Source organism: Aplidium turbinatum, chromosome 9 (assembly GCF_918807975.1).
Source record: "Aplidium turbinatum chromosome 9, kaAplTurb1.1, whole genome shotgun sequence".
NCBI classification, from domain to species: Eukaryota; Metazoa; Chordata; class Ascidiacea; order Aplousobranchia; family Polyclinidae; genus Aplidium; species Aplidium turbinatum.
Window position 1 is genome coordinate 17,033,742 of NC_137480.1, and position 23,862 is coordinate 17,057,603.

Below are 23,862 nucleotides of genomic sequence, written 5' to 3' on the forward strand. Positions count from 1 at the left end.
CTAGTTACTCCTTTCATAGTGTAATTAGTATGTAAGCAAATCAAAGTGAGAAACTAGACATAAAAAAACTTGCTTCATGATCATGAATGTGCTATCAGACAAAAACGCTACAACCACCAGCCCACACCATAAACTAGACAATTCGATAGCCATATATAGGCTACACCATTACACCTGTTGCAATTTTATAATTCTATCATCATTATTTGTTGTAAATAATTATGTGGTTGTTTATGTGTTTCAATGACATTTATATCCCAATGTTTCTTCTAAACAAGCTGGACTGCTGGTGGTAAACTTCACAGTACTACATTGTAGCCTACTTTTCAACAAGGCCTCTCTCCTATCTTATCTCTAGCATATCTTAGAACTTACTGGGAATTTCAAGGTCAGTAGGAGTCTCCTTTTGGGTGTGTCGCCTTCTGCGACATATCATCGGACTCATTGACATGTGCAATATATATAATACTCAGGTGCAACCTAATTCGTACCATGAACAATTCGTACGGTTAGTTCGTACCTTGAAAAGTTTGAGAAAAAATTAAAAAAAGACGTAGTTACTGATCGCAGTTTCCACAAACATTTTAAAATTTCCGGTAATGGTCCTAAGAGCCGTAGTCGCTGATCGCAGTTTTCGCAAACATTTTAAAAGGGTTAGGGTTAATCGCAGTTTCCGCAAACATTTTAAAAGGATTAGGGTTAATCGAAGTTTCCGCAAACATTTAAAAGGGTTAAGATTTAGGGCTATGGTGTTTCCGCAAACAAACAAACTGAAAAGATCGAGAGAAAAAAATAGAACAAAGCCGAAGTCGCTGATCGCAGTTTCCGTTTTTTCCGCAGTTTCCGCAAACATTTTAAAATTTCCGGTAATGGTCCTAAGAGTTTGCCGAAGTCGCTGATAGCAGTTTCTGCAAAATTTTAAAAGGGTTAGGGGCAGGGCCGTAGCCAGACCGCAGAGCAAGGGGGGCCAACTTTTTTTTAGGAGGGGGCCAAAAAAATTGAATCATTATAATTGTAGGGCTGTTGCTCGAAAATGTTGGGATTTTGCCAGGGGGGCGAATTTTTTTTCAGGGGGGCAAGGCCCTCCCTGGTCCCCGGCTGGCTACGGGCCTGGTTAGGGTTTAGGGTTGATCGCAGTTTCCGCAAACATTTTAAAAGGGTTAGGGGTTAGGGTTAATCGAAGTTTCCGCTAACATTTAAAAATTTCTTTGAATGATCCAAAGTGTTTTTGTTTGTTTGCGGAAAATTTTAAAATGTTTGCGGAAACTGCAATCAGCGACTTCGGTTTTTTAATTTTTTCTCTCGATCTTTTCAAGGTACAAACTGACGGTACGAATTGTTCATGGTACGAATTAGGTTACATCCATAATACTCACTTGCTTGGATGCAACCTACTGTAGTCCATACCCTGAACAGTTCGTACCCTCAGTTCGTACTCTGAAAAGATCGAGAGAAAAAATTAAAAAAAGCGGAAGTCGCTGATCGCAGTTTCCGAAAACATTTTAAAAATTTTCCCATGAAAAGATCGAGAGAGAGATAGCACAAAGCCGAAGTCGCTGATCGCAGTTTCCGCTAACCCTCACCCTCGCTGATCGCAGTTTCCGCAAACATTTTTTTGCACTTTCCGCTAACTCTAACCATAGACTAGTCTATGCTCTAACCCTAACCCTCGCTGATCGCAGTTTCCGCAAACATTTTTCCGTAGTTTCCGCTTACCTTTAGAATAATCTATGCTCTAACCCTAACCCTCGCTGATCGCAGTTTCCGCAAACATTTTTCCGCAGTTTCCGCTAACCTTTACCCTAACTCTAACCATAGAGTAATCTATGCTCTAACCCAGGGGTCACCAAATGGCGGCCCGCCATGGTGTATCGCTGTGGCCCGCGGAAGGTATCAGCGTACCAGTATAACCAAAGATACTTTTCTTGAGGAGTTAAACAGCACAAAGGCAAAAAATACCTTCCGGCATGGCCACCTAAAGATACGGCCTGATTTGTCACATTTTGCAGAAATTTCCAGGTTTTTCTAACTTTGGGCGAACGTTTAAATAAATTTTTCTAAAAATTAGATTTTTACGCTTTCTTTATTCTTTTCCCCAGATGACACAATAGGTTTTAACATCCTCACATGTTGAAAAACAAAGAAAATTTGATTTTGTAAATTTTAGTCAGACTGCTAATTTTCAATAACAGTCTGATTTTGCGTTTTTCAACTTACTTTTTCTCATTTGCTACTGCTTCCCGAAGGCAACAAAAAAGTTTTTTGTCATTAGGAAACCGCAAAAAGTAATAACATGTCAAAACATGTCAGTCAAGCACTAGCAGTAGCTGTAATCAAAATCTGCAAAATGTGACAAATCAGGCCGCATCTCCAGGTGGCCATGCTTCGGAAAGCATATTTTCGCATTGCATACGATTCCACCGACCGACCAATCAGATTGTTGTTCTAGGTGGGGGTTGCTTAAAGTTATTCCAATGCGATGTACAGCCACACTGTCACTGTCCCAGTGGTTGATTAAAACGTCTGTTTTTGAATTTGGAAATTGTCTGTGAGCATAGGGTTGCTTATTTTAACTTTGCAAATGTCATGCAAACACTAGTGCGAGTTTCACCGTTATTGTGTTTCACGAGCAGTGTTCTCTTTATGCAAGTTTTTGTGGGCAAAATAGGTCGGTGTGCCAACTCAATTTATAATAAATTGGCAAAATATTATATATAAATTTAAATTGGCAAAATATTATATATAAATTTAGAGACTTTTTCTGATTGTATTATGAAAAAATTTAGCTTAGTACTGCAAAACGTTTTTTTTTAAGAAAAATGAAACGCTTCACGATTTTGCGTGTCATCCTTGCGCAGGAGCCATGCTAATCTTCTCCGTATCGTTCCAATTATACAGTAGTATATGTAGCCTACTGCCGACGCAAGTACTGCAAAACGTTGTTAATCAACAAATTCTTGCCACGCTGATAAGGACCGCAAGTGACAGTTGTCTATAAAATAAGAAAGACGGTTTTATAGACTCACACAAAAAGGATGAAAAACCAACTCATTGCTTTTTTAGAGGGAACACTGTTCATGAATTCCGATAGAAACGTTTTTTCGGTGATTTCCACAAGCGTTTGTTTCATGGTACCTGGTTTCTTTTTCCTTGTTATTGGAGCCTATTTTTCGCTGATATGTTTACAGGTCACTATTGTTGCTTGTATTGCGATGTGTCAAACATTTCCTTGTTTACTGAAACTGTTAATTGCAAGATATCTTTTGCGAAGCGAAGTAACAACACCACTTTTGCTTGGCGATGAATATTCTGATGAAACCGCTCGCCTCGCTATAAGTGCACAAAACAAGTGGCCTCGTTTATTAGGCATTGTTAAAAAAGTCAAAAGTGTTGTAAAAGGAGCTTGGCCTGGCAGTAGCGTTGTTCGATTAATTTTGTTGCTGCGGTAGGCTATTCTAACATAAATATGAACAACATGTAACGCTGGATACTGGGTACGAAATGCGTTCTTTTCTAGCATAAGAGTCAACCTACTTAACATTTTATTAGTGCGGCCCGCCACAGCTCTCCTTAATGCCAAAGTGGCCCGCATGCAAAAAAGGTTGGTGACCCCTGCTCTAACCATATCCCTAGTTCAAACTCTAACCCTCGTTGATCGCAGTTTCCGCAAATATTGCTCCGCAGTTTCTGCTAACCCTAACCCTCAAGTTGTTTGCGGAAACTCCGATCAGCGACTTCGGCTTTGTGCTATTAAACTGCAATCAGCGACTTCAGCTTTTTTAATTTTTTCTCTCGATCTTTTCAGGGTACGAACTGAGGGTACGAACTGTTCAAGGTACGAACTAGGTTGCACCCCACTTAACTTTTTGCTGGCTACGACACTAAGTGTGGTTGATTCCAGGATAAAAACTAACTAACAAAGATAAAAACTTTAGTAACTTATAATAATACCGAAATACCTCTTAATATCTTAATTAGTGACACCAGCACGTTGGAAAACAGCAAATATTTAATTTCATAATTTTGATCTCGTAACATCCATTTATTGAGTTTTAAAAAACTAAAAAACGAAGTGTACCTACAAAACACAAACCATAAATATAAAGCAAACAAAGTAGATCTGTTTCACACAATGAGAAAACTGAGAACTGAGCGCTGAACTGAGAACTGAACGCAAACTGAGAAAACAATCAACGTGAAGCGCTCTAGGCAAGAAAACCAGAACGTAGGAACATAATGTAGACTAAACGTAATTACAACAGATCTTATATGATATAATACTGACTTCCGCTTGCAACTAAAAAATAAAAAACAAACAAAACTTTAAGGTGCCCGGAAAACGATAAAAATGTTTTAAATATAGGCTTCGTTTGTAAATACTTAATTGGTAAATGGTAACAATATTTTCGAAAACACGAACTCATGAGAGTTGTACAATCAATCGTTGTACAGTTGTACAATACAATCTTCTCATGTTTTGGCTTGCATTTACTAACCCCCACATTGCGATTGTAACCTTATTCAACGTTTCATTATTTTCTCTAAGTGTTTTCAGTATAATTTTCATTGGTAGTATTTTTTTGTAAAATACGGTACTGCCGCCGGGGTGGAAGCTGACTTGGTGACCTCATAAGGTCTTTCGCTTCCTTCCTCTCTCACTTCTATGTAATGTACCAATGTATTTGTCGTGATAATTTGAGAAAAAAAATAAACCAGTGATTGATTGATTGTACACCTGGTTTGTGCTCAATTCTGAAACCTTTTCTTTTATCAGTGTTGCCAGATGCTTTATGGTATTCAACACCTAGGTTGTCCAGCCACGATGAAAACAGAGATGGGTGAAAGTAGCCTATCACAAAAGTAGTTCAAAGTCATACATAATATATACACAATCATTATTACTCATACTCTTAACTACTGCAAGATGGTATGATGGTATAGCGATGCGAGTTTTCTGATGTTAAACACCCGATAGGCCTATACACTGCGATGATTCTACTTGCAGGCCCGGATTTAGGGGAGGTAAAGGGTGTAGTTTTCCCGGGACCCCCTTTTGAAGGGCTCTCCAAAAAATGAGATTTTGTGTGATTATTATTCCTTTCTTTCTGCCTTTAAAGTTTCTGCAAAATGGCTCCTTTTTCTTTCAAGGTTAATTTTTGTCACAGGTGGCGACTGAGTTTGGCCTAACTATAGGCATTAGAAACATTGTAGCCTAGGTAACTTCCAAGTTACTTTATAAATCTTTTCGCGCCCTCGGCATTGAAGCAACGTAAAACTTAGAATTTAGCATTAAAGCAACGTAAAACAACGTTATGCCAATATGTAGGCGGTAGGCCTATATAGATTTCGTTTATAATGATCAATCATTTAGCAAGAATCCGATAACACAGGTTGTTTTTGATACCTTGAAAGTTAATAATAGCATAATTCTGGAGTGAAAGTGCAGGCACCAGTCAATGACTTAAGAACGCATAAACTCGTTTTGAGTGAACAAAGCTTGCTTGCGAGATAGCTTAATTATAACGTGAAAATGTTATTGGGACACCTCATATAAATTTTCAAAGTTCTAGCCTGTTGAAAGGTTACACCACTTTAGTTTCAAGGCTGTGCAAAGTTTCAAGAAACAACTTATTAAAATCCTTTTATGGCCGTAAATATATATTTTTTTAAATGGTAGGCTAACTTAAATTTAAACCAAGACTTTCACCCCAACCAATTTTATTTTGATGAACTTGATTACATAGGCCTACAATTGGTGTGCATCTTGAAAAAAAAAACTTTATTGCTAATAAAAATGCCTAACAGTGACCAAAACAAAAACATATTCGTCAACATTTTCTAGGGGGCAAGCGCCGATAGCCCCCTTGCAGTTTTACGTTTTCGAACATTAAGTTTTGCTTTGCTTATTTAGCCTATGTTATAAATTTTGCTTTGTAAAAATTCTGGTCCTTTCCCAACTTTTTTCTAGACCCGCTACCGCATTGTCGACCTAGCCTATTAAACATTTTTTCTAGAACATCTTAAGAGTCGTTTACTTTTTGCTAAAATGATGAATGTAAGATTTCCCCCATATGGAAAGAGTTTGCCTGTCTAAACTCTTTCTGATTCTATTTTAAGAGCGATTACTAAACACAGAGGCCAACTAATGGATTTCGGAGGGGGCAAGATGATGCTCACACGGCCCTGAGTAGGAATATTCAAAATTTCCAGGCGTTTCTGACTGCTATCACGTCTAGCAGATCAGCTTTCAGTCAAATTTGAAGCATTGCACGTTGGCATGGCCTGTGTAGGTTAGATAGGTTGCCATGGTTTGAATCTATGAGTTTAAGCATAAACCTCGAATGCTTGTATCATGGCCACCTGGAGATGCGGCCTGATTTGTCATATTTTGCAGATTTTGATTACAGCTACTGCGAGTGTTTGACTGACATTTTTTGAAATGTTTTTACTTTTTGCGGTTTCCTAATGACATAAAACTTTTTTGTTGCCTTGGGGAAGCAGTAGCAAATGAGAAAAAGTAAGTTGAAAAACGCAAAATCAGACTGTTATTGAAAATTAACAGTCTGACTAAAATCTTCGAAATCAATTTATTTTTGTTTTTCAACATGTGAGGATGTTAAAACCTATTGTGTCATCTTGGGAAAAGAGTAAAGAAAGCGTAAAAATCTAATTTTTAGAAAATTTATTTAAACGTTTGCCCAAAGTTAGAAAAACCTGGAAATTTCTGCAAAATGTGACAAATCAGGCCGTATCTTTAGGTGGCCATGCTTGTATCTACTGCGTTTTTCTGGCTGCATCAATTCGATAGCCTATAGTTCAAACTATAGTCTACTGCTCCCCGACAGCGCTGTTGAAAAACGAACGTAGAAACTGCAAAGATCAAGCGGTGTTTTTTAACTCTCGGGTGTGCGCTTGAGTAACGCATTTCAAGGACAGCTCCATTCAGCGTACCAGGTGGATGGAACAATTTACAGACAACAACATTCGGAAACTTCATTCTGTCAATTTCGATGACCGGACCTGCGTCAATGGTTCAAAGCGTCTACAAGCAGGGCCGTTGAAAGGATAAGTTAGGTCTGGTAGCCTACCAATGAGATCTTCGGGGCCAAAATCAAGATAAGCTATTCTAAAAAAAACCACTGGCCACTATATCCAAAAACACTTTCATCAAGTTCCAAGGCTACTTGAAAAAGAGCCTATAGGCTAAGGGACCCTAAAATCATCTTGGGCACAACAAGTCCAAAACTACCTCTTGGACACTCCTGTCAACGCCAGGCTAGCCTACTGTCTACAAGTAGGCTATGCAAAATTGCCAGGATTAACGCTCTCAAAGTAACTTTCTCAGTCGAGGATGAAGTTTCAATCAATCAATTGGCTTTTTATTATGACATTGGCATTTGAAGTGTTTTAAAGTATCGGTATAGATATATCGGTTAAGGTATAGGTATAGATAGAAATGTCTTTTTTTAAGTTACCATTCACTGCCTTTTTTAGTAGGCTACCGATTTCGAAATAGTTAGGCTATAACTGCTAACGTAGGCTATTCACTTAGCCTATAATTATCCACTGTCGACTTTTGACCTCAGGATAGCCTATAATTGTTGTAGCCTAATCCAGATCACAATTTAATTTATTAATTTTTAATAAGCTTATTTATTTGAAGATAAAAATACAATTTGAAAAAAACTGAAAAAAGCAAGCATTTTCCTTGCTAGCTTAAACAGGCCAAACTGCAGGCAGACTAGCCTGCATAACTCCCAAGCAAATTCATTGTGTCGCAGATATTTTATATAGGCCTGCACCTTGTAAGTTGTAGCCTAAAGTAGGCTACTGTAGAGGTGGGTAGCGAAACATAAAGTTGGGTAGCCTACGGTCTGGGGAACGGATCCATCTTTCATAGGGCAACCATTCTGTTTTTATATTAAAAAGAATTGATAGGCCTAGCCTGCAAACAACAGAGGGTGTTGCCAACACACCGTTTGCAGAGATTACTAACAGTAGCCTAAGCACAAAATATCTACGGTACGGTACTTAAACTAAAATCAAGGTAGATTATCGGACATTTGCATAGCAAAACAGATTATTGCTAATCAGTCTTTTTGGGACTACAATACGTTGTAGTGAAAACATCAATAGATTTGTGAGCACTTAGATAAGTCTTTTTCTTTTTCTTAATTTTTGTGATCGGTTTTCTTCATCTAAGGATGAAGCTGATGAAGTATTTGCAGCTGTGGGGCGTTTCTGAAATACAAAACATTAAAAGTCGTAGGGAGGCATAAAACTTTTTGATGTTTTTTTAAATGTCCGTTTGACCAAAAAGATTTTGTAACTAAATTAGATTGAAGCGTTCTCCCATCTCCCTGGCTATCAGTAGGCTACGAGGCTGAAGTCTAGGTTCCAAAACAGAAACACATCACTTAAACCTGTTTGTCAATTTTCTTGTCCTATATTGAGATAGCGCTATTAACGTGCTGGTGGATGTTACCAATTGTGTGCTCAAACGTTTATGTTGTAGCTTGTAGTTCTTTCAAAAGAGATGATTACCGGTATATTGAAAGAATTCTGCAGTTTCACTTGAACAACAGACTATCATCAAACTATTTATAGCCTACGATTGAAGGTACATCAAGTTTAGTTATTCGTTGTTTGGTTTGTTTCTTTGCGGCATTCCAGTAACAAAAAATAAATTGATAACTTATAACTATTTTGTGCTAAACAATCTCCCTAAACTAAGTTTACTGTAAACTATCATTCTACTTATCACGCAATGACCCACAGAAATGACGGTATTAAGTACAAAATCGCGTTTGTTTTACGCTGTTTACAATATTACATTTCAATCTATTAGTATATATTTAATTTTCATTGCACTCAATTTATCCCTCGCTGTGTCAAGGTGTGCCATTTAAACAACTGATTCTATTTGCAACAAAATAACTTTGCTAATTGGAATTCAGTATCAGAACTACATTAAATTCATTGCGTATAAATCGATTGAACGGTGTATACAGTGGTCTCTGGTCTGAGAGGTTTGGCTACGTCTAAATGAACCCACCGCGGAGGGCAGACTATGCCATATACATTATACCATCAGTAGCAAATGTAAAAACATTCTTCGCTTAACTGAGTGTGACTGTAAAATAGGATTATAAATTTTATTGGTGTGAAAGCTTTATACATTTCTACATTATCATGTCTTGAGGAAATGCAAAGATTCTTCCTTTAGGAATTAACGATTGCACAGAAAACTATCTTCTTATAGCACAAAAATTTTAGGTAAAATTGCGGCTAAAACTTTCTTCTGGAGTAGCCTTCCGTACGGTAATTAAAATAAACATCCTTCTCTACAATAAAATCACAAAAGGCTACAATCTCCATTGTAAAAACAAGCATTATTGTCTAGTTCAGGGCTTCCCAAACTAGGGGTCGCGACCCCGCAAGGGGTGGCGTAACAAACTTCAGGGGTCGCAGAGAGTATACCAATGTTACATAAAGTAGTGCATATTATCCTATGGTACTTTTCTGACGTTTATTTTATAACGCAATTGTTAAAACTGATGTAACTGTTCTAAACATTGTTCTTAACTAGATTGTAGATTCTGCGTATATAAGCCTAGCCCTGGTAGTGGGCTAGCTTGAGGACTGCATGCTAGTAGCTAAATATTGAAAAAGTAAAACTAACCGAATCACTAAGAACGCTAACGCTAACGCTAAGAACGCTAACGACAATTTTGTCAATTTTTGCACGGAAGTGGAGCTATTTTGGAAGGACTGTGTTGGCGTGTCTACTGAGGGAGCTTCTGCAATGACAGGACATACAGCTGGGTTTTATGCAAACGTGCGATTTGCGAGTGATATATTGCATTTACTGTACACATCATGGGCTATGATTCATTGCGAGACCTTAATGGCTAAAAAGAATATATCCTCATCGAAATGCTATTGTGCAAGATGCTGGGAAAATATTAACTTTATTAAGAGTTGCGCTCAATACCCGTATTTTTGCAAGTTTAGCCAATATGTTAAAATGTAATGTGAGTTCAGTTTATATCCCTTTTACTGCATTGTGAAGTAAGATGGCTCTCAAAAACAAAACTTTAAAAATGCTATTAACATTGAAAAATGAAGTCGTGGTTTTTCTAACGGAAAAAAAATCAACTTGGTCCATCATTTCTGCAATGACATCTGACATTCAAAATTATGCTATTTGTAAGATTTGCTTGAAAAATGGAAAGAACTTAATTTATTCATCTAAGGAAAAAAACTTCAACGTTTTTACATTGAAATTAAGAAATCAAAAACTTGAAGCGTTCGTTAAAAATTTAAACATCTAGAAAGAAGAAGTTGAAAATAATTCATTTAAAACTTTTTTATCTACAGTAAGCTACTGTAGAGTTTTTGACTAACAGTGATGTGGAACCAAATGTTTAAGCCTGTGGTTATCGACCACTTGTCAAATCTGTTGAAACAGTTTTAACAGTATTTTCTTCCAGAACTAAACAATGCCAAATTAGATTGGATCCAAAACCTATTTGCAATACAAAAACAAAATACCGAGCACCTCTCTTCCAAATCTCAGGAATAGCCTAACATGTTGATCTATTTTCTGACTCTACGTTGCGGCTTGAATTTTCTGGAAAAAGTTTGGCACTTTTTGGCTGGTTAAAGTGGAATATCTATAGGCCTAATTATCTCACTCAGCAGTGGCTGCACTCCTGCCGTTTGTGTTCACGCGTCTATGCGAGGCAACGTTATTAAAGTTGACGACAATCGCAAGAAAATACGTTTCCAGACAAAGCAAGATTGAAACCGCCTTGAGACCAGCAGTAACAAACATTGAGCAACGGCTGGATTTGCTTTGCAGCAGAAAGCAGTCGCACTCATCACACTGAATAAGTGTGTTTTTGGTTTTGTTTTGTTTTCAATAGGCTACGTGTAATGTAGCAGGTTTCGAGTATAGGTAGCTTGATGCAATGACGCTACTTTAGTTTCGTTCGAATTAAGCCTTTTAATAAATATCACAAATGTATATTTCGCACTGTTTATTATGTCAACTGTTAGGGGGGTCGCGGAAAATTTTAGGAGATTAAAAGAGGTCGCGAGTAAAAAAGTTTGGGAAGCCCTGGTCTAGTTAATGCATCACCATTCGTTTCCTTAATCTCAATCTGAGAAAACTGTTTTTGTGTTTGAATTTTGCAAAGAGCGAAAACCAAGGGTTGGTGTATGTATAGCACATCTACCACAATTTATCGTGAGTCACAACCTTTACGTCGTCTGTGACAAATACATGTACTGTGTAAAAAATTCTGAAATTTTCTTAAGGAAAGATAACGGGATTGTCAAATAACATCATTTCTACCTTATAATTTTGATTTTACTTACCGCTTCTGGTTTCTTCGTCCATATGTAGTTTTTAAAGAAAAACTGCATGAAAAGAATTAAATAAGATCCGTACATCACAGTTCCGGACAATTGATGTGCCATTGAGGTTGAGCAAGAACTGTCATTCTCCCAAATTATAACAGCCACCATGATTGAACAGCCAAGTACCATTTGCACAATCTAATGAATTGAAAACTGAGTTAAGCGTCTGCTTCAGCAGTTTAAATATCGGTTACAGTTTGAACTATTTATCTAATCCGAGAAAAAAGTTTCCACGAAGATCACGAGGAACATTAGTAGCATATCGGCATCTAATAAGATTTTGCAATAGCTTTATTGTTTGTTACCGAATGACTGAAGTTTAAAAGGTGACGTCAGAGATATTCAACTGCAATTATCTTCCATTCTCATTGTTCAGTTTCAGTTTGCTTTTATTTCTGACCATCACAACGGAAGAACAATATATGCCAAATATAGCAGAGGTCTACAAAAAGTAGAAGCGATGTGCTCTGTTTGCCAAGTCTCCACTTGCATGCCAGTACAACTTGTAGTTTCCGTTTCACAGATGAATGCGTCTTTGTGCCGTCAACTGCAGTATGTATCTGATTTGTTTTCACAAACAATAGTTCTAAATGATTCCTTTGATTGCTTGCAACGGCTTTAGTTTTTATCAGAAAGTTTAGAAACACACCCGTTGTGGAAATATAAAGCGACAATGAATTAATCCCATGATTATTATCAGAAAAGCTACAAACACATTGCATTCGTGTAGTCAGTAGCATTGAGATTAGAGTTTACGGAGTAGCCTACTTACGGCCTCGGGGCCGAGAGCTGTCCTTGAAGTAGGTTGCTCAAGTGCACACCCCGAAAGTCGAACTAGCGCCAATTGATTACAAAGTTACTTTGTTTATTAACAGGCGCTCAACCAACCGAGCTATCGGGATGGATAAGCTGTAATGTTAATAGTGGGTTTTACATCAAAACAACCAACTTACTTGCAATGAAGTAATAAAAATAGAAACAAGGCGGGGTGGCTTCATCCCAGCAGCTCTAACAGCATAGTAAGTATACATGAAAGAATGGACTGTGTAGTTTAAAGGCATAAACAAGCTTCCGCCTAATATGAAATAAATACGTGTTTTAATATAATGCATATAAATACACAACACTTAGTATGTTTGTACACTACCGCTCTGGATGTGGAAGTATGGAATTATCGGTGTGGAAACGTCGGTTAAATTACATATATTTAAAATGATTTATGATGGATATTAGTTACCAAAACGTATATGCACGTGTTTAGTCATTCGGAGCATGTGACTTTACTGTTCTCTTTGTTGGGTATGTTTCTAGACCCACTAGACTAGAGACAGGTCTGACATCGGCTTCGGTAAAGAAATTTTGGAAAACCAAATGTCACAATGTAGTAGGAAACTAAGTTACAATTTTAATATTTCAGTTTGCTTTAAAATTGTTGCACATCGTTCACGTTTCAAAGACATTTTGAAGAAGAGACGTGAAAATACTTTTCCATGCCACGTATCATAACTATTGTGATTATTGTGTTACAGACTACAATGATTTTTTTTAAATAGCACTATTGTATGCTCACTTAATACATTTCGGCGCTTCCTGTAGTCTTGGTTCTTGTTTCGGGCGAATAATGAAATGTGATAAGTTGGATTTCGAAAAACACGACAAAATTTTTTATAGCGTCAACTGGTTTTTATTTTATTGCAAACCTGGAAATTAGGCTTTTGTGACCCACGAACCTATTTGTTTTCGAACAGTCCTTGTGAAAACTTGTTTGGTCGGTCGGTAATAGATCTAATTTCTAATCTCAACAATGTATTTGAAAGATTAATTCAAAGCAAGTAGCTTATGCTATGTTGACTTTACCGAGTAGGTAAACGACATTAGGTTAAGCCAAAAAGTATCGCCATGTTTCCACTACAGCTATAGCTTCTAACTAATTCATCGCCAAAGCAAAAGCTTACCTGCATACTTTCCGCCGTACATAAGCCAAGAAAACAAAGCCACAGTCAGATGGTGATACCAGTGAAGAAATATTAAATTTTGCTTTCGAAGCAGAATGAACGCAGTGTCACCTAAAATTGAATATTATTTGTGGTTTATTAAAAATAATTTATTAGGTTTAAATTTTCACCATGTCACCAAAAGTCTTGCATAGCCAAGGTATCGTATATCCCATTCAATATTAGTGGTAGGCTACTCATTTTAAAGGTTTTGCTTTTCTAACAATGCATTGCTTTACCATGTTGCCACTGTGTTTTGTTTTTTTTTGCTGAAGTAGATTCGGCTATTCTTTTAAGTTAAAGGAGACTGCTCGTATAGTGGCAATGAGTTTGATCATGACAGCTGCTCAAAATTGCCACGCAGGTATTTCGTGGGTCCAGACTATAACATGTAGCATTAGGGCCGTTGAGAGGATATGTTGAGCGCGGTACTAATGAGATTATCGGGCCCAAAACAAGACACTTTAAAAAACTGCAGTATAGTTAAAGAAGTGCTGTGGTTTTCTCGACCCCCTTGGAAATGTTACGAGGGCCCAAAATCATCCCGGCCCGGGTCCAAAAGTATTCCCTAGACCAACGGTGGGCAAACTGCGGCTCTTCAACATAAATTTTGTGGCTCTTGCATTGAATCGTAATATTACAAAAAAATTAAGATTATACTGTAATTTATAGGGCAACCAAAAGTCAATAAAGTCAAAATTTTTCTGCCTTGTTCAAAGTTTATAAAACGTCCACAAACTAAATTTCAGGCTGAAACGAAGAGAGGTTTCAAAGTTATTAAGTAAAAAAAAAGTCAAAATTCATGGTTAGGTCAAAATTTTCTTTTAATGTAGTTTTTCTTCTCTCTATTGATATTTTATTAAAGCTACACAGATACTGATTTTTTGTTGCAGTTTCTGTTGCTATTCTGACGTAATAATCGATTTGTTGCAATTTCTGAGGTAATAATCTTGTTTCGCCCACTACTGACGATTGAATATTAGCCAACTACCCTGCTGTTGATGAGTTGGTTGCCAGGGTTAAAGCAGTGACCATTAAAAACAGGTCAAGAAGAGCTAGTTTTACTTCCATTGGCCAACCTCCACAGCCAAATGTAACTAGATGGGCCCTTGGTTGAAAGCTGCTTTCTATTATTCAAGAAGTCTACCGGAAGTAAGAAATATTGTGGAAGGCTTCCATGATGGTGGTGTCTTGCTGCGGCGTGCTCCAGATGCTGTAAAAGCTCCCAATTTAGCTACTCACCTTGTAAAAATAGAGGAGCAGTACAGCGCACTGCTCGATTCAATTCAGAAGATGGAAGACAGCCGATACACCATTCAATAAGCTTACCAGAAAATGAGGTCCCTTAACTTTGGTGTTGATGGCTGCCGAATTGGAAAATATATTCAAGCAAGAATCTCAAGGAATGACATCAAGTGCATTGTGAAAATGGGACGAGATGATATTTCACCACATTTTTATAGCCTGCTGAGGAACTCCCAAGCAAGTTCTGTTTTTCTCTATTTTAGGAAAAAATTTGGCCAGAGACAGGAACTTCAAAGGCGATAATGTGAAACATTACTTGATGTTGAAGTATAACAGTGCAGAACCCTCTCAGTAATTTCGGGACATTTAAAAACTCTCCATATTTATCTTTTGCAGTTTTTCGAGTGACTTTCATTATACCTGTTCGCTGTTGGTTAGATGTGGTGTCCTTGAGTCTTCCACATTTTTCTCATATTTCATTAGAAAAGAAGATATCCTTACCTAACGGTTTGATTTCTAATATGCTTTGTATTTCGCACTTGGGTTGCAAACGCAGAAAGCTATTGGTCAAAATTAGGTCAAAATTTGTAACTTATAAAGTCAAAATTTTAAGTTTTTAGGTCAAAAAATTGGTTGCCCTAGTAATTTATAAATGTATCTCGGACTGTCAACCAAGCAGTGGCGTACCTAGGGTATAGCAGGTATGGCTCGAGCCATGGGCGCCACATTGATAGGGGCGCAAAAATCGGTTGGTATAAATTAAAATTTGTGACTTAGCCTACACTGTCTGCAAAATCTAATTTGCGGCCAATACAACACAAAGATCAAACAAGAGTCTCTCTTTTACTGTAGCCATTGTTAAACAATGGAATTGTGACTTTGCAAAGGCAACATTGTGCTTCTCCTGGCTCATTTTGCGTTCATTCAGCAACAATTGGAAGTTTAGTAAAGTCGCTAAGCAGCGATTATTTGAAGCTTAAAAGTAGCACCAGAACTTACTTATTCATTTTTACAAGAATTTATAACTTTGTTAAATCAAAACATCCTGCAACCTTGACAAATGGAAGAATTAATTCGCACAGCATTAACAACTTATCGTTCAAATTTTCAGAGATTAGTGAGTCAAGTAGGCTACAAAACTCATATGGATAAACAATCATTGTGTTTTTATTGCTGTTATGTTATGTCAACTGATTTTGCGGCTCGCTGGTGTTTATGGTTTATCCGTGAGCGGCTCTTTCTTTGAACAACTTTGCCCACCCCTGCCCTAGACCTTCCCGTCAACGCTACTATGTAGTAATGAAGATTGATATAAGCTCACACCAGTTTGTTGATGTCTAACCGTATTCAATGAATTTGCTGTACGTGAAAAGTGCAGCCCAAAATCTTGTGATTGGTCCTGTGTAGAATGCCTGGTTACAAATGAGACGCTTCACACCACCATCTCGTAGCAAGCCATATACCACAACGTAGCAGCGTAGAGTTCCAATAATGCTGAATGCTGCCAGTAATGTCGACCAAATCAGCATTGGTCTACGAATGGAATAACTGAAAAATAAGGAAGCGTGAGATATATAACGAGCATACCGCACTGTAGGCTATGTACAAAGAAAACTGTTTTATATATTTTATTTTAAATATATCTGGACAGTGGTGTCGCTTGGAAGAGTAAGTTATATGAAGAGGTGTGCACTTCGCAGGAGGTATGTCACAATGTTTTAAACTTTTATTACACGTTAATAGATGCCAAATATCTGACAACCTTGAGGTGTGGAGCACATACCAATACCAAGACAAGTTGTTGATGCCTAGCCAAGACATGACTAGCTTACTGTCTCTGCCTACTGTAAGCTACTTGGTCATGACTCCTTTTCTTCAACAGTTTGATCAGCTGTTGCCTCCCTTATGACCCCTTCCATGTTTCTCTATCTTTTGTTTTTATTAAGTTTTTAATGGTGTAATTTGCTTGATATTGTCAAAATAGTTCATTTAAAAAAAAAACCTTGCCGCCACTATTTATGAAGTAAGCTATACAAATTCAATCCAGCACAATTTGAGAAGGTTTAAGTCTGTGTGTAAATAAAATTGAATTAAGTCTACAAAAATTCAGCTATTATGGGCTACTTTATGAAACTTACCTGTTATGCGAGGCCATGAACTTTTTTCCTTGAAACACCATCAAAAGATACAATATAGATAAAAATATCGGGATACTCCACGATTTGCAGTATTCGGCAAGAGTTATGTGACCAGTGTATGTCTTTTCAATGTCCCATTCTTCATAAAATCGCCGTCCAAAAGCTGTGGTTTCCACAAATAGCATGTTTCTAATTTTTCAGTCACTGACACGACAATTTAAAGAAAATCTTGGTAACCGATTCAGTAGATATAGTTTACTTTGTCAAAAATAAATTAATATTTACATTTTTAAGGCAGACACGCCCATGATTACACGATTTAATCTACTTTCAACAAATTTATTGAATCGGTTATTGACGAAGTGGCCTAGCCCTATAGACTAGTGAGTTTCAATCGCGACTTGTTGCAACAGTAAAGACTGAATTCAACAAAAACTATACTTCTTACTCACCTTCGGACGAAATGTTTTTTATTGAATCCATTGATGCTTTTTACTCTTCTCATAAATGAATACGTACCTAGGCCTAAACCTTTGAGATTGTAAATGAATTAAATGTTGGTTGCATCTTGTTTTGCTACTGTAGTGGTTTACTATGTTATAAACATCCCTTATTTACAGTGATGTACGCGCATACAAAAAATATTGACGCCGTCAGCGCATACGCAAACGTTCGAAAAACTATACGCCGCATGCGTCAACGCAACTTGTAAAAAAAGTTGGCGGCGTCAGCGTTAGCGCATACTCTAGCGCAAACTCATTTTGTTTGCTAGGTGCCAAACATTCACACGGTATAAACCACTCGAAACAACACACTTTTCAAGCCACTTCGCGATTTCTCGTTACAAGAAATTATCTTTTTGGCCGGAAGGCACATCTGGCATTGAAAATATAAGTTTTTGCCTTTCGAAAAAGAGAGCTTAAAATACTTTTCCATGTAGGGCCATGGATTTGTATTATCATGCTCCATTTCACTTGGAGATTAATATTACCGTAATTTATTCCCTGAATACAATAGTGTAGTGTAAGAAACTGTACCATATGCCTATCAAGAAAATTCTAGTATTATACTAACTGTCGCTCCTAGTAATATACTAACTGTCGCTCCCTGAAAATCCATTATAAAAAACACTATTTTTAAAATGATTCCGTTTGAATAAGACTGATGATGATTATGTGCCTGATCTGATACAGACGTTGGCGATCATGGTCTTCCAAACTTCTCTGTCATTTGCCATTCGTATAAAATCGTTCGTTTTAACTGTTGTGTTTGTGGCCCATTGATTCAAGCTGTTTAAATAAGTTAATCTTTGTCGACCTCTGCTTCTTTTTCCCTGTATCATCCCCAATAGAGCTAATTTTTCCAAATCTCCATGTCTGTGAATATGACCTACAAATTGCATCTGACGCCTTCTAACTGTTGTTATTAATCTCCTTTCTGCATTTGCCAATTTCATAACTTCGTCATTACTCTTCTTTTCAGTCCAAGATATCCTCAACATCCTTCTGAGAAACCACATCTCAGCAGCCTCTAGTCTTTTCTTCATATCTTTACTTATTGTCCAGCATAAGACTAATGTTGCTTTTAATGCCATAATTCTCTCAGTAAGCTCTATGCTTTTTTTTGATAAGATTTTTAAAAAGTGGGTTAATGGAAGACAAAACTGCCAGACACAAGCAAGTTTAGATTCTGAACTGCACAACTCTTTGTTATTAGCATTCAGGGATAGTTAGCATTACCGTACTAGTGTTATTAGCAGTAGGCTACTCAAAAGCCTCTCACAATTGGCCCCTGGATGCATGTTTTGCTAAACTACTCATCAAGTTACAAAACATATATAATTACATACTTACGCATCAGAATGTATAAATTGTCAAGTAAAAATTACCTTAGCTTGATAGCCTACTGTATGTAGGCCTACACATTACTACGCTACATAGCCTACAACAAGAATAACCGGCAAAGGCAAAGTAATGTACTACATATAACATACAGAGTACATCATGCAAGCAATCACGGTCGGAGACCAAATATTTGAGTTTGTTTAGATACATAGGCTGCACTGCTCATTGCCTGAGAAGTTTCTGATTTGCCCCAAAATGCAAGACTTAACGAATATAAATTAAAGTGCTCACAATTGCTTACAAACGCCTTCAACACTGCTTGACTAAAAAAACTTCACACTACGAAGCCAAGTCATTGTTTACATTTTACACGGAGCGACATTACCAACCTACCTACTTGCTTGTTTACATTACATTCCTGTTCTGACCCGTAATTTACTAAGTAATTTCGCAGTAGGCCTAAGTTGTTTTAACTAATTCTTTCTTTTTTTCTGCAAGACTTCAGTCTCCACGTGGGACTCGAGTGTCATAGGCAGTAGTGCGATATACAAACAAACTCCAGCTGACTCAACAATAGATGACACTGTGACACAACACTAGAACAATGGGCAATTGCAAGACGTCAACATTTCGCAGTTTGACAAAAAAAATTGCAAACAACAACTAAGACATTAAAAAGTATGCGTTGACGCTATGCGCTAAAAAACCGCGAAAACTTTACGGCGCATCCTCAAGCGCAAACTATCCAAAAAAATGTGGCCGCAAGCGTTAGCGCAAACAAAAAGTCTACGCCGCATGTATGCGGCGTAGAATTTGCGGCGCATACGTACATCTCTGCTTATTTAACGGCAAAAACAACTCCATGAAAAATGTGACATTGTCATGCTGAAAAATATTTACCAAAGGCCACTTCTTAGCATAGTCTATGGACTATGGTTACAATTTTGGTAAAGAGGTCACTTTCTTCAACCACAGACATATACAACCAAGCAACCACACGGCATTTAACATAATCCATTAAAATTGAACATAAACTATAAGCTACAAACGTTTTCGGCCATACACACGTTAGCCCTTATCAAGTAACAAAAAAATAACTGCTTATCATATCTACACTGAAAATGAATAACTGATCTAAACACTGAATTGAAAAAACAAAATGCAAAATGAAACGGAAATGAAAAAAAAATTCGTCAATGAAAAATTTTCAATTCAGTGTTTAGATCAGTTATTCATTTTCAGTGTAGATATGATAAGCAGTTATTTTTTTGTTACTTGATAAGGGCTAACGTGTGTATGGCCGAAAACGTTTGTAGCTTATAGTTTATGTTCAATTTTAATGGATTATGTTAAATGCCGTGTGGTTGCTTGGTTGTATATGTCTGTAGTCTATGGTTAATTACAGAAAACATACCAATACTTTCCATGAGGTTTTTTATTTGAGGAATTTTACTTGAATTTGGCCAAACATACTGAAAGCCTAAGTTTGTGACTGTGTTATCGCCAAGCCAGTTAAAACATGATCATGATTTGTACAGTAGAGACTAGAGTCAACTTTAAAGTGCCAGCCAGTTTGAATAGAAATATAATTTTAAACGTTGTGTCTTTAAATAATTGTTGTTTTCAACATAATTGCTATCCCGTAGGCCTATTGCTTTTTTTACACTCATCTTAAATCAGAATTGTTTGAGGGCAATTTGTCCAATGCTTTGAACTGAGCTTATTTCTGGATCTGTATCCGCTTTTTTTGGTTCAATGTCCACTTTGCAAATGTTTGAATGCGGGCACTTCATGTGACAATAACTACTGGTCCAAAAATCAACTTTGTGTACAAAGTAATTTCTTAAGCAGCCGATAAAGCGGCTATTCGAAACCAATTTCTGAAGCAGGCTCCAGAGGTTATTTGTCAAAAGGTGTTTTCCAACTCTACGATAGCTACGCCTGACCTCTTCAATCTTTTTCAACAAACTAACGCACTTTGACGTTGATGTAATGCTATTGCTTAGCATGTGTCAAGAAGATACTGCTTCAGCAAAACAGCCAGAAAAAATATGCAACTTTTGGCTTTTGCTGTCTGCGATAAACTTCATGCCATCACTAACCTGTTTCTACCAAAAAGAGGCGTTTGTGTTACGGTATTTTAGGTTCAGAAAAAGCTCGAAAAAGGCAATGAGATAAGCTGCTGGTATTTCTATTGCACTGTCGTTGCGCCATTGCGCTTTCTAAGCATAAACTATGTCATAACTTTTGATGTGTTTCTGTTGGAAAATCAGCTGCATTCTTTTAAGTCTTGAATATGCAGGCTCGAATGCGTTGTTTCTGGCAAGCTTGTTTTTAAGCAACTATACTCCATAACCCTCGCAGTCAGAGTCATTCAACAGTTTTGGTATTTCTATTGACCCAAACCTGAAAGTGATTGATGACACTAACCTTTACATTTTTCATTCACCTGCCGGTATCATTCTTTTGGAAACTACGGTACTTTTTTGTTTCAATATACAGTCCGCAAATTAACAAGCCAATTGTTGTTGAATGCTCAACAAAGCAGCAAACCTAAGGAAATGAGTGGAACTTTGAAACCAGACCCAGCTTTGATCGGCAGCTTTCTTTGACACGCTTTCTAGCTACACTACCTTCACCACAAACTATTTGACTAACGCTGGGCAACCGCACGAACAATAGACCTATTTCTACGCTCTTTACAAACCCACACAAAGAATAACAAGCAACAACGTTCACAAATAAGCCACATCGAATTTTATTTGCTAGCATGACTGTTATGTGTGATAGTAACATAATATCTAATTTAACAACAAAACTCCGGCAATATCTGCTTCTACATTTGTAAAAGTTTAGATTGTGATTTTCAGGAGTTACTGTTCATTTTCAAATCGTGGCGGAATATTCCTACATTGCGGTGTGACAAATATCTTTGCATATGAAAAAGTATTAAGCTGCCAGCCTGACACCATTGCGCTACACTCAAAATAGGACAAGACTTGCGGTATTGGCTAACAATCTGTCATTTAGCAAGAAATGTTCTGAAAAGACCTGAGTTTGTTTGCCATTGAACTTTATTTGCATATTGCCGGCTATTCTAACATTGTGGTTGAAAAGCTCTATAACAGTATCTTTTTTCATTGTAGACTATTTATTTTTCTCATCATCGTCTTATGATAATTCCTTTCTCAAAACACCACAAGCCATCACACTAAACCGACCCAATGCAACTTTATTAAGAAATAAAATATTGGTCGTAGTCTCCGCCAACTGCTTCTGATATAACTTGAAAACAGGAACTCAATTTCTGTTTCAATTTTGAATGCGTTTAGTTGCATGCCCATGAAATGTCTGGTGTTATCTTTTGTTGTAGGCTACAGTGTACACGTCGTACGTCTGTTTAGCTTAGCCCATACGGCAGAAAAAAGCTTTTAACGTGTTAAATCACAATTTTTAAGTTATGATTTCGTATAGAGTCAGCAGAAAAAGAAATCGAAAACCAGGAAACTTGTACAACTACGCTGCTAACCATGCCAACACTGTACAGTGTACAGAAGCTTTCAGTGGCGTAACCAAAGGGAGACAATTGTGCCCCTGTAAAATTCTTTGCCTCCTCTTTGCCCCGCTGTAAATTGCAGCTAATGAGACGTTTATGCAGAAAGAACTGTTTTTGATTAGAATTCTGTATCTCAAAGTGCAGTAGCCTACAATAGTTTGCTTAGTTTAACCAGATTCAGTTAAATATATCCGTTTTCCTCAATCCAGCTGATAACAAATGATAGGGCCTATAGTTGATCACAAATGTCGATGTGTTATCTTCATTCAGCATGCTTGTTCATTAGAAACTATCAGTTGCGTCGCTTTTCCTTTATTTATCACCAAACCAGAATCAGCAAGTGCAATCCGTGTGACCACAGGGGGGTAGTCAGAGGAGGAAATTGCCCTTGCCGGCCTCTCCACCTCCTGAAATATTTTTGTATAGGCCTATGCAACCAACTAACAGACTTGAAAGTAATTGAAAAGCTGTAGAAAAATAAGATTTTCCCTCTCTGTACAGTAGTTTCTGTAAAGTTTAAAGTTTTACAATAAAGTAAAACTAGTTTTTACAGTTTTACTTTACAGTTCTACAGTTTTAAAGTTTTACTTTCCCTCTCTGTAAAGTTTTATTATTGATTTAGGCTGCAAGTGCACCCAGAATGCGCAATTTTAAGGTATTTTTTTAATTTCTGGGGGTGGCCCTCCAAACTCCCCATGTATCTGCGACAATTGGCTACTCATTATTCTTTCATGAATTATTTTGCTAGCTACGCACGTGCGTATGACCAGTCAAAAGCATTATCGTAAATTATTGTTTAGTGTTTAAAGGGCCTTCGTTTATGACGTCTCTGGAAATATTGCCCCTTCTTCCTGAAAAAAGCCTTGCCCTTTTCTTGCCCTCCTCTGTAAAATTGATCTGCTTACGCAACTGAATGTGCTTAGCTAGCAATTTGTCTGATGACGAGCTTGTTCAGTCACCGAGTCATCAATTTAGTAAAGCAAGGTCAAACCGAAAATTGTGTGACCTGGGATGCCATCATAGCAGAAACATCGGGAGCATTCACAAGAGCGAATATTCTTTTCATCAGAGTGCAAATAAATCCAATCTCAGTTTCAGACGTTTAGGATGCAATGGATGTAGTAGAAGCTTTTATTGCACTTCAACAGGAATTTCTGGAAAGTAGTTTCCTGTATATTTTCTGTGGAATAAAACATGTGGATAAAGCATATTCTTAGAAACCTTGTTGAAAGACAGTTTCCATTTGATCAGCAAGTTTAATAATGAAGCGTAAATGAAATGTTTGCTGTATCCAATTGCAACTACAGGCTACTTTGTAACTGAGCGTCAAAACCCAGCTGGTCAAGTATTTCTCTTGAAATGCGTGTATTTGGCATAGAGTTTTCAAAATTATTAACAAACATATTAACAAAATTATTAAAATTTTTATTAACAAACTGAAAACAGTATTTTGAAACCCATCTACGATAGCCCAGTTTCTTGCATCACGCAGACTTTAACAACCTGCAGTGCATAATCTCAACATATTATGATATTAATTACACAGAAGCTAAACTTGATAACCTGAGCCATTCTACTGTAGCTTACATCGCAAATAAGTTCTAAGCTTTAGCTTGTTGTTATCTACAAAACTAGCGCTTCAAACTTCTTATTTGTAGGCT

At 37.2% G+C, this 23,862-nt stretch overlaps 1 protein-coding gene, 1 non-coding gene and 1 pseudogene across 2 annotated transcripts; all 3 read right to left on the reverse strand.

Moving 5' to 3' along the window:
* LOC145776957 (uncharacterized) overlaps positions 1-23,862 on the reverse strand; it is an 868,661-nt pseudogene that overhangs the window by 670,238 nt on the left and 174,561 nt on the right.
* Positions 2,814-2,915, reverse strand: LOC145777811 (U6 spliceosomal RNA). The gene has a single exon (XR_014290383.1). It is a non-coding gene; the product is annotated as a U6 spliceosomal RNA (small nuclear RNA).
* LOC145777529 (very long chain fatty acid elongase 6-like) lies at positions 7,460-17,335 on the reverse strand. The gene is made up of 7 exons (XM_082588932.1): positions 17,254-17,335; positions 16,802-16,964; positions 16,006-16,211; positions 13,380-13,490; positions 12,378-12,499; positions 11,383-11,562; positions 7,460-8,241 (listed from the first exon to the last, which is right to left on the reverse strand). The coding sequence occupies exons 1-7, from the start codon at positions 17,282-17,284 to the stop codon at positions 8,149-8,151; spliced, it is 906 nt and encodes a 301-aa protein (XP_082445058.1). The 5' UTR covers positions 17,285-17,335; the 3' UTR covers positions 7,460-8,148.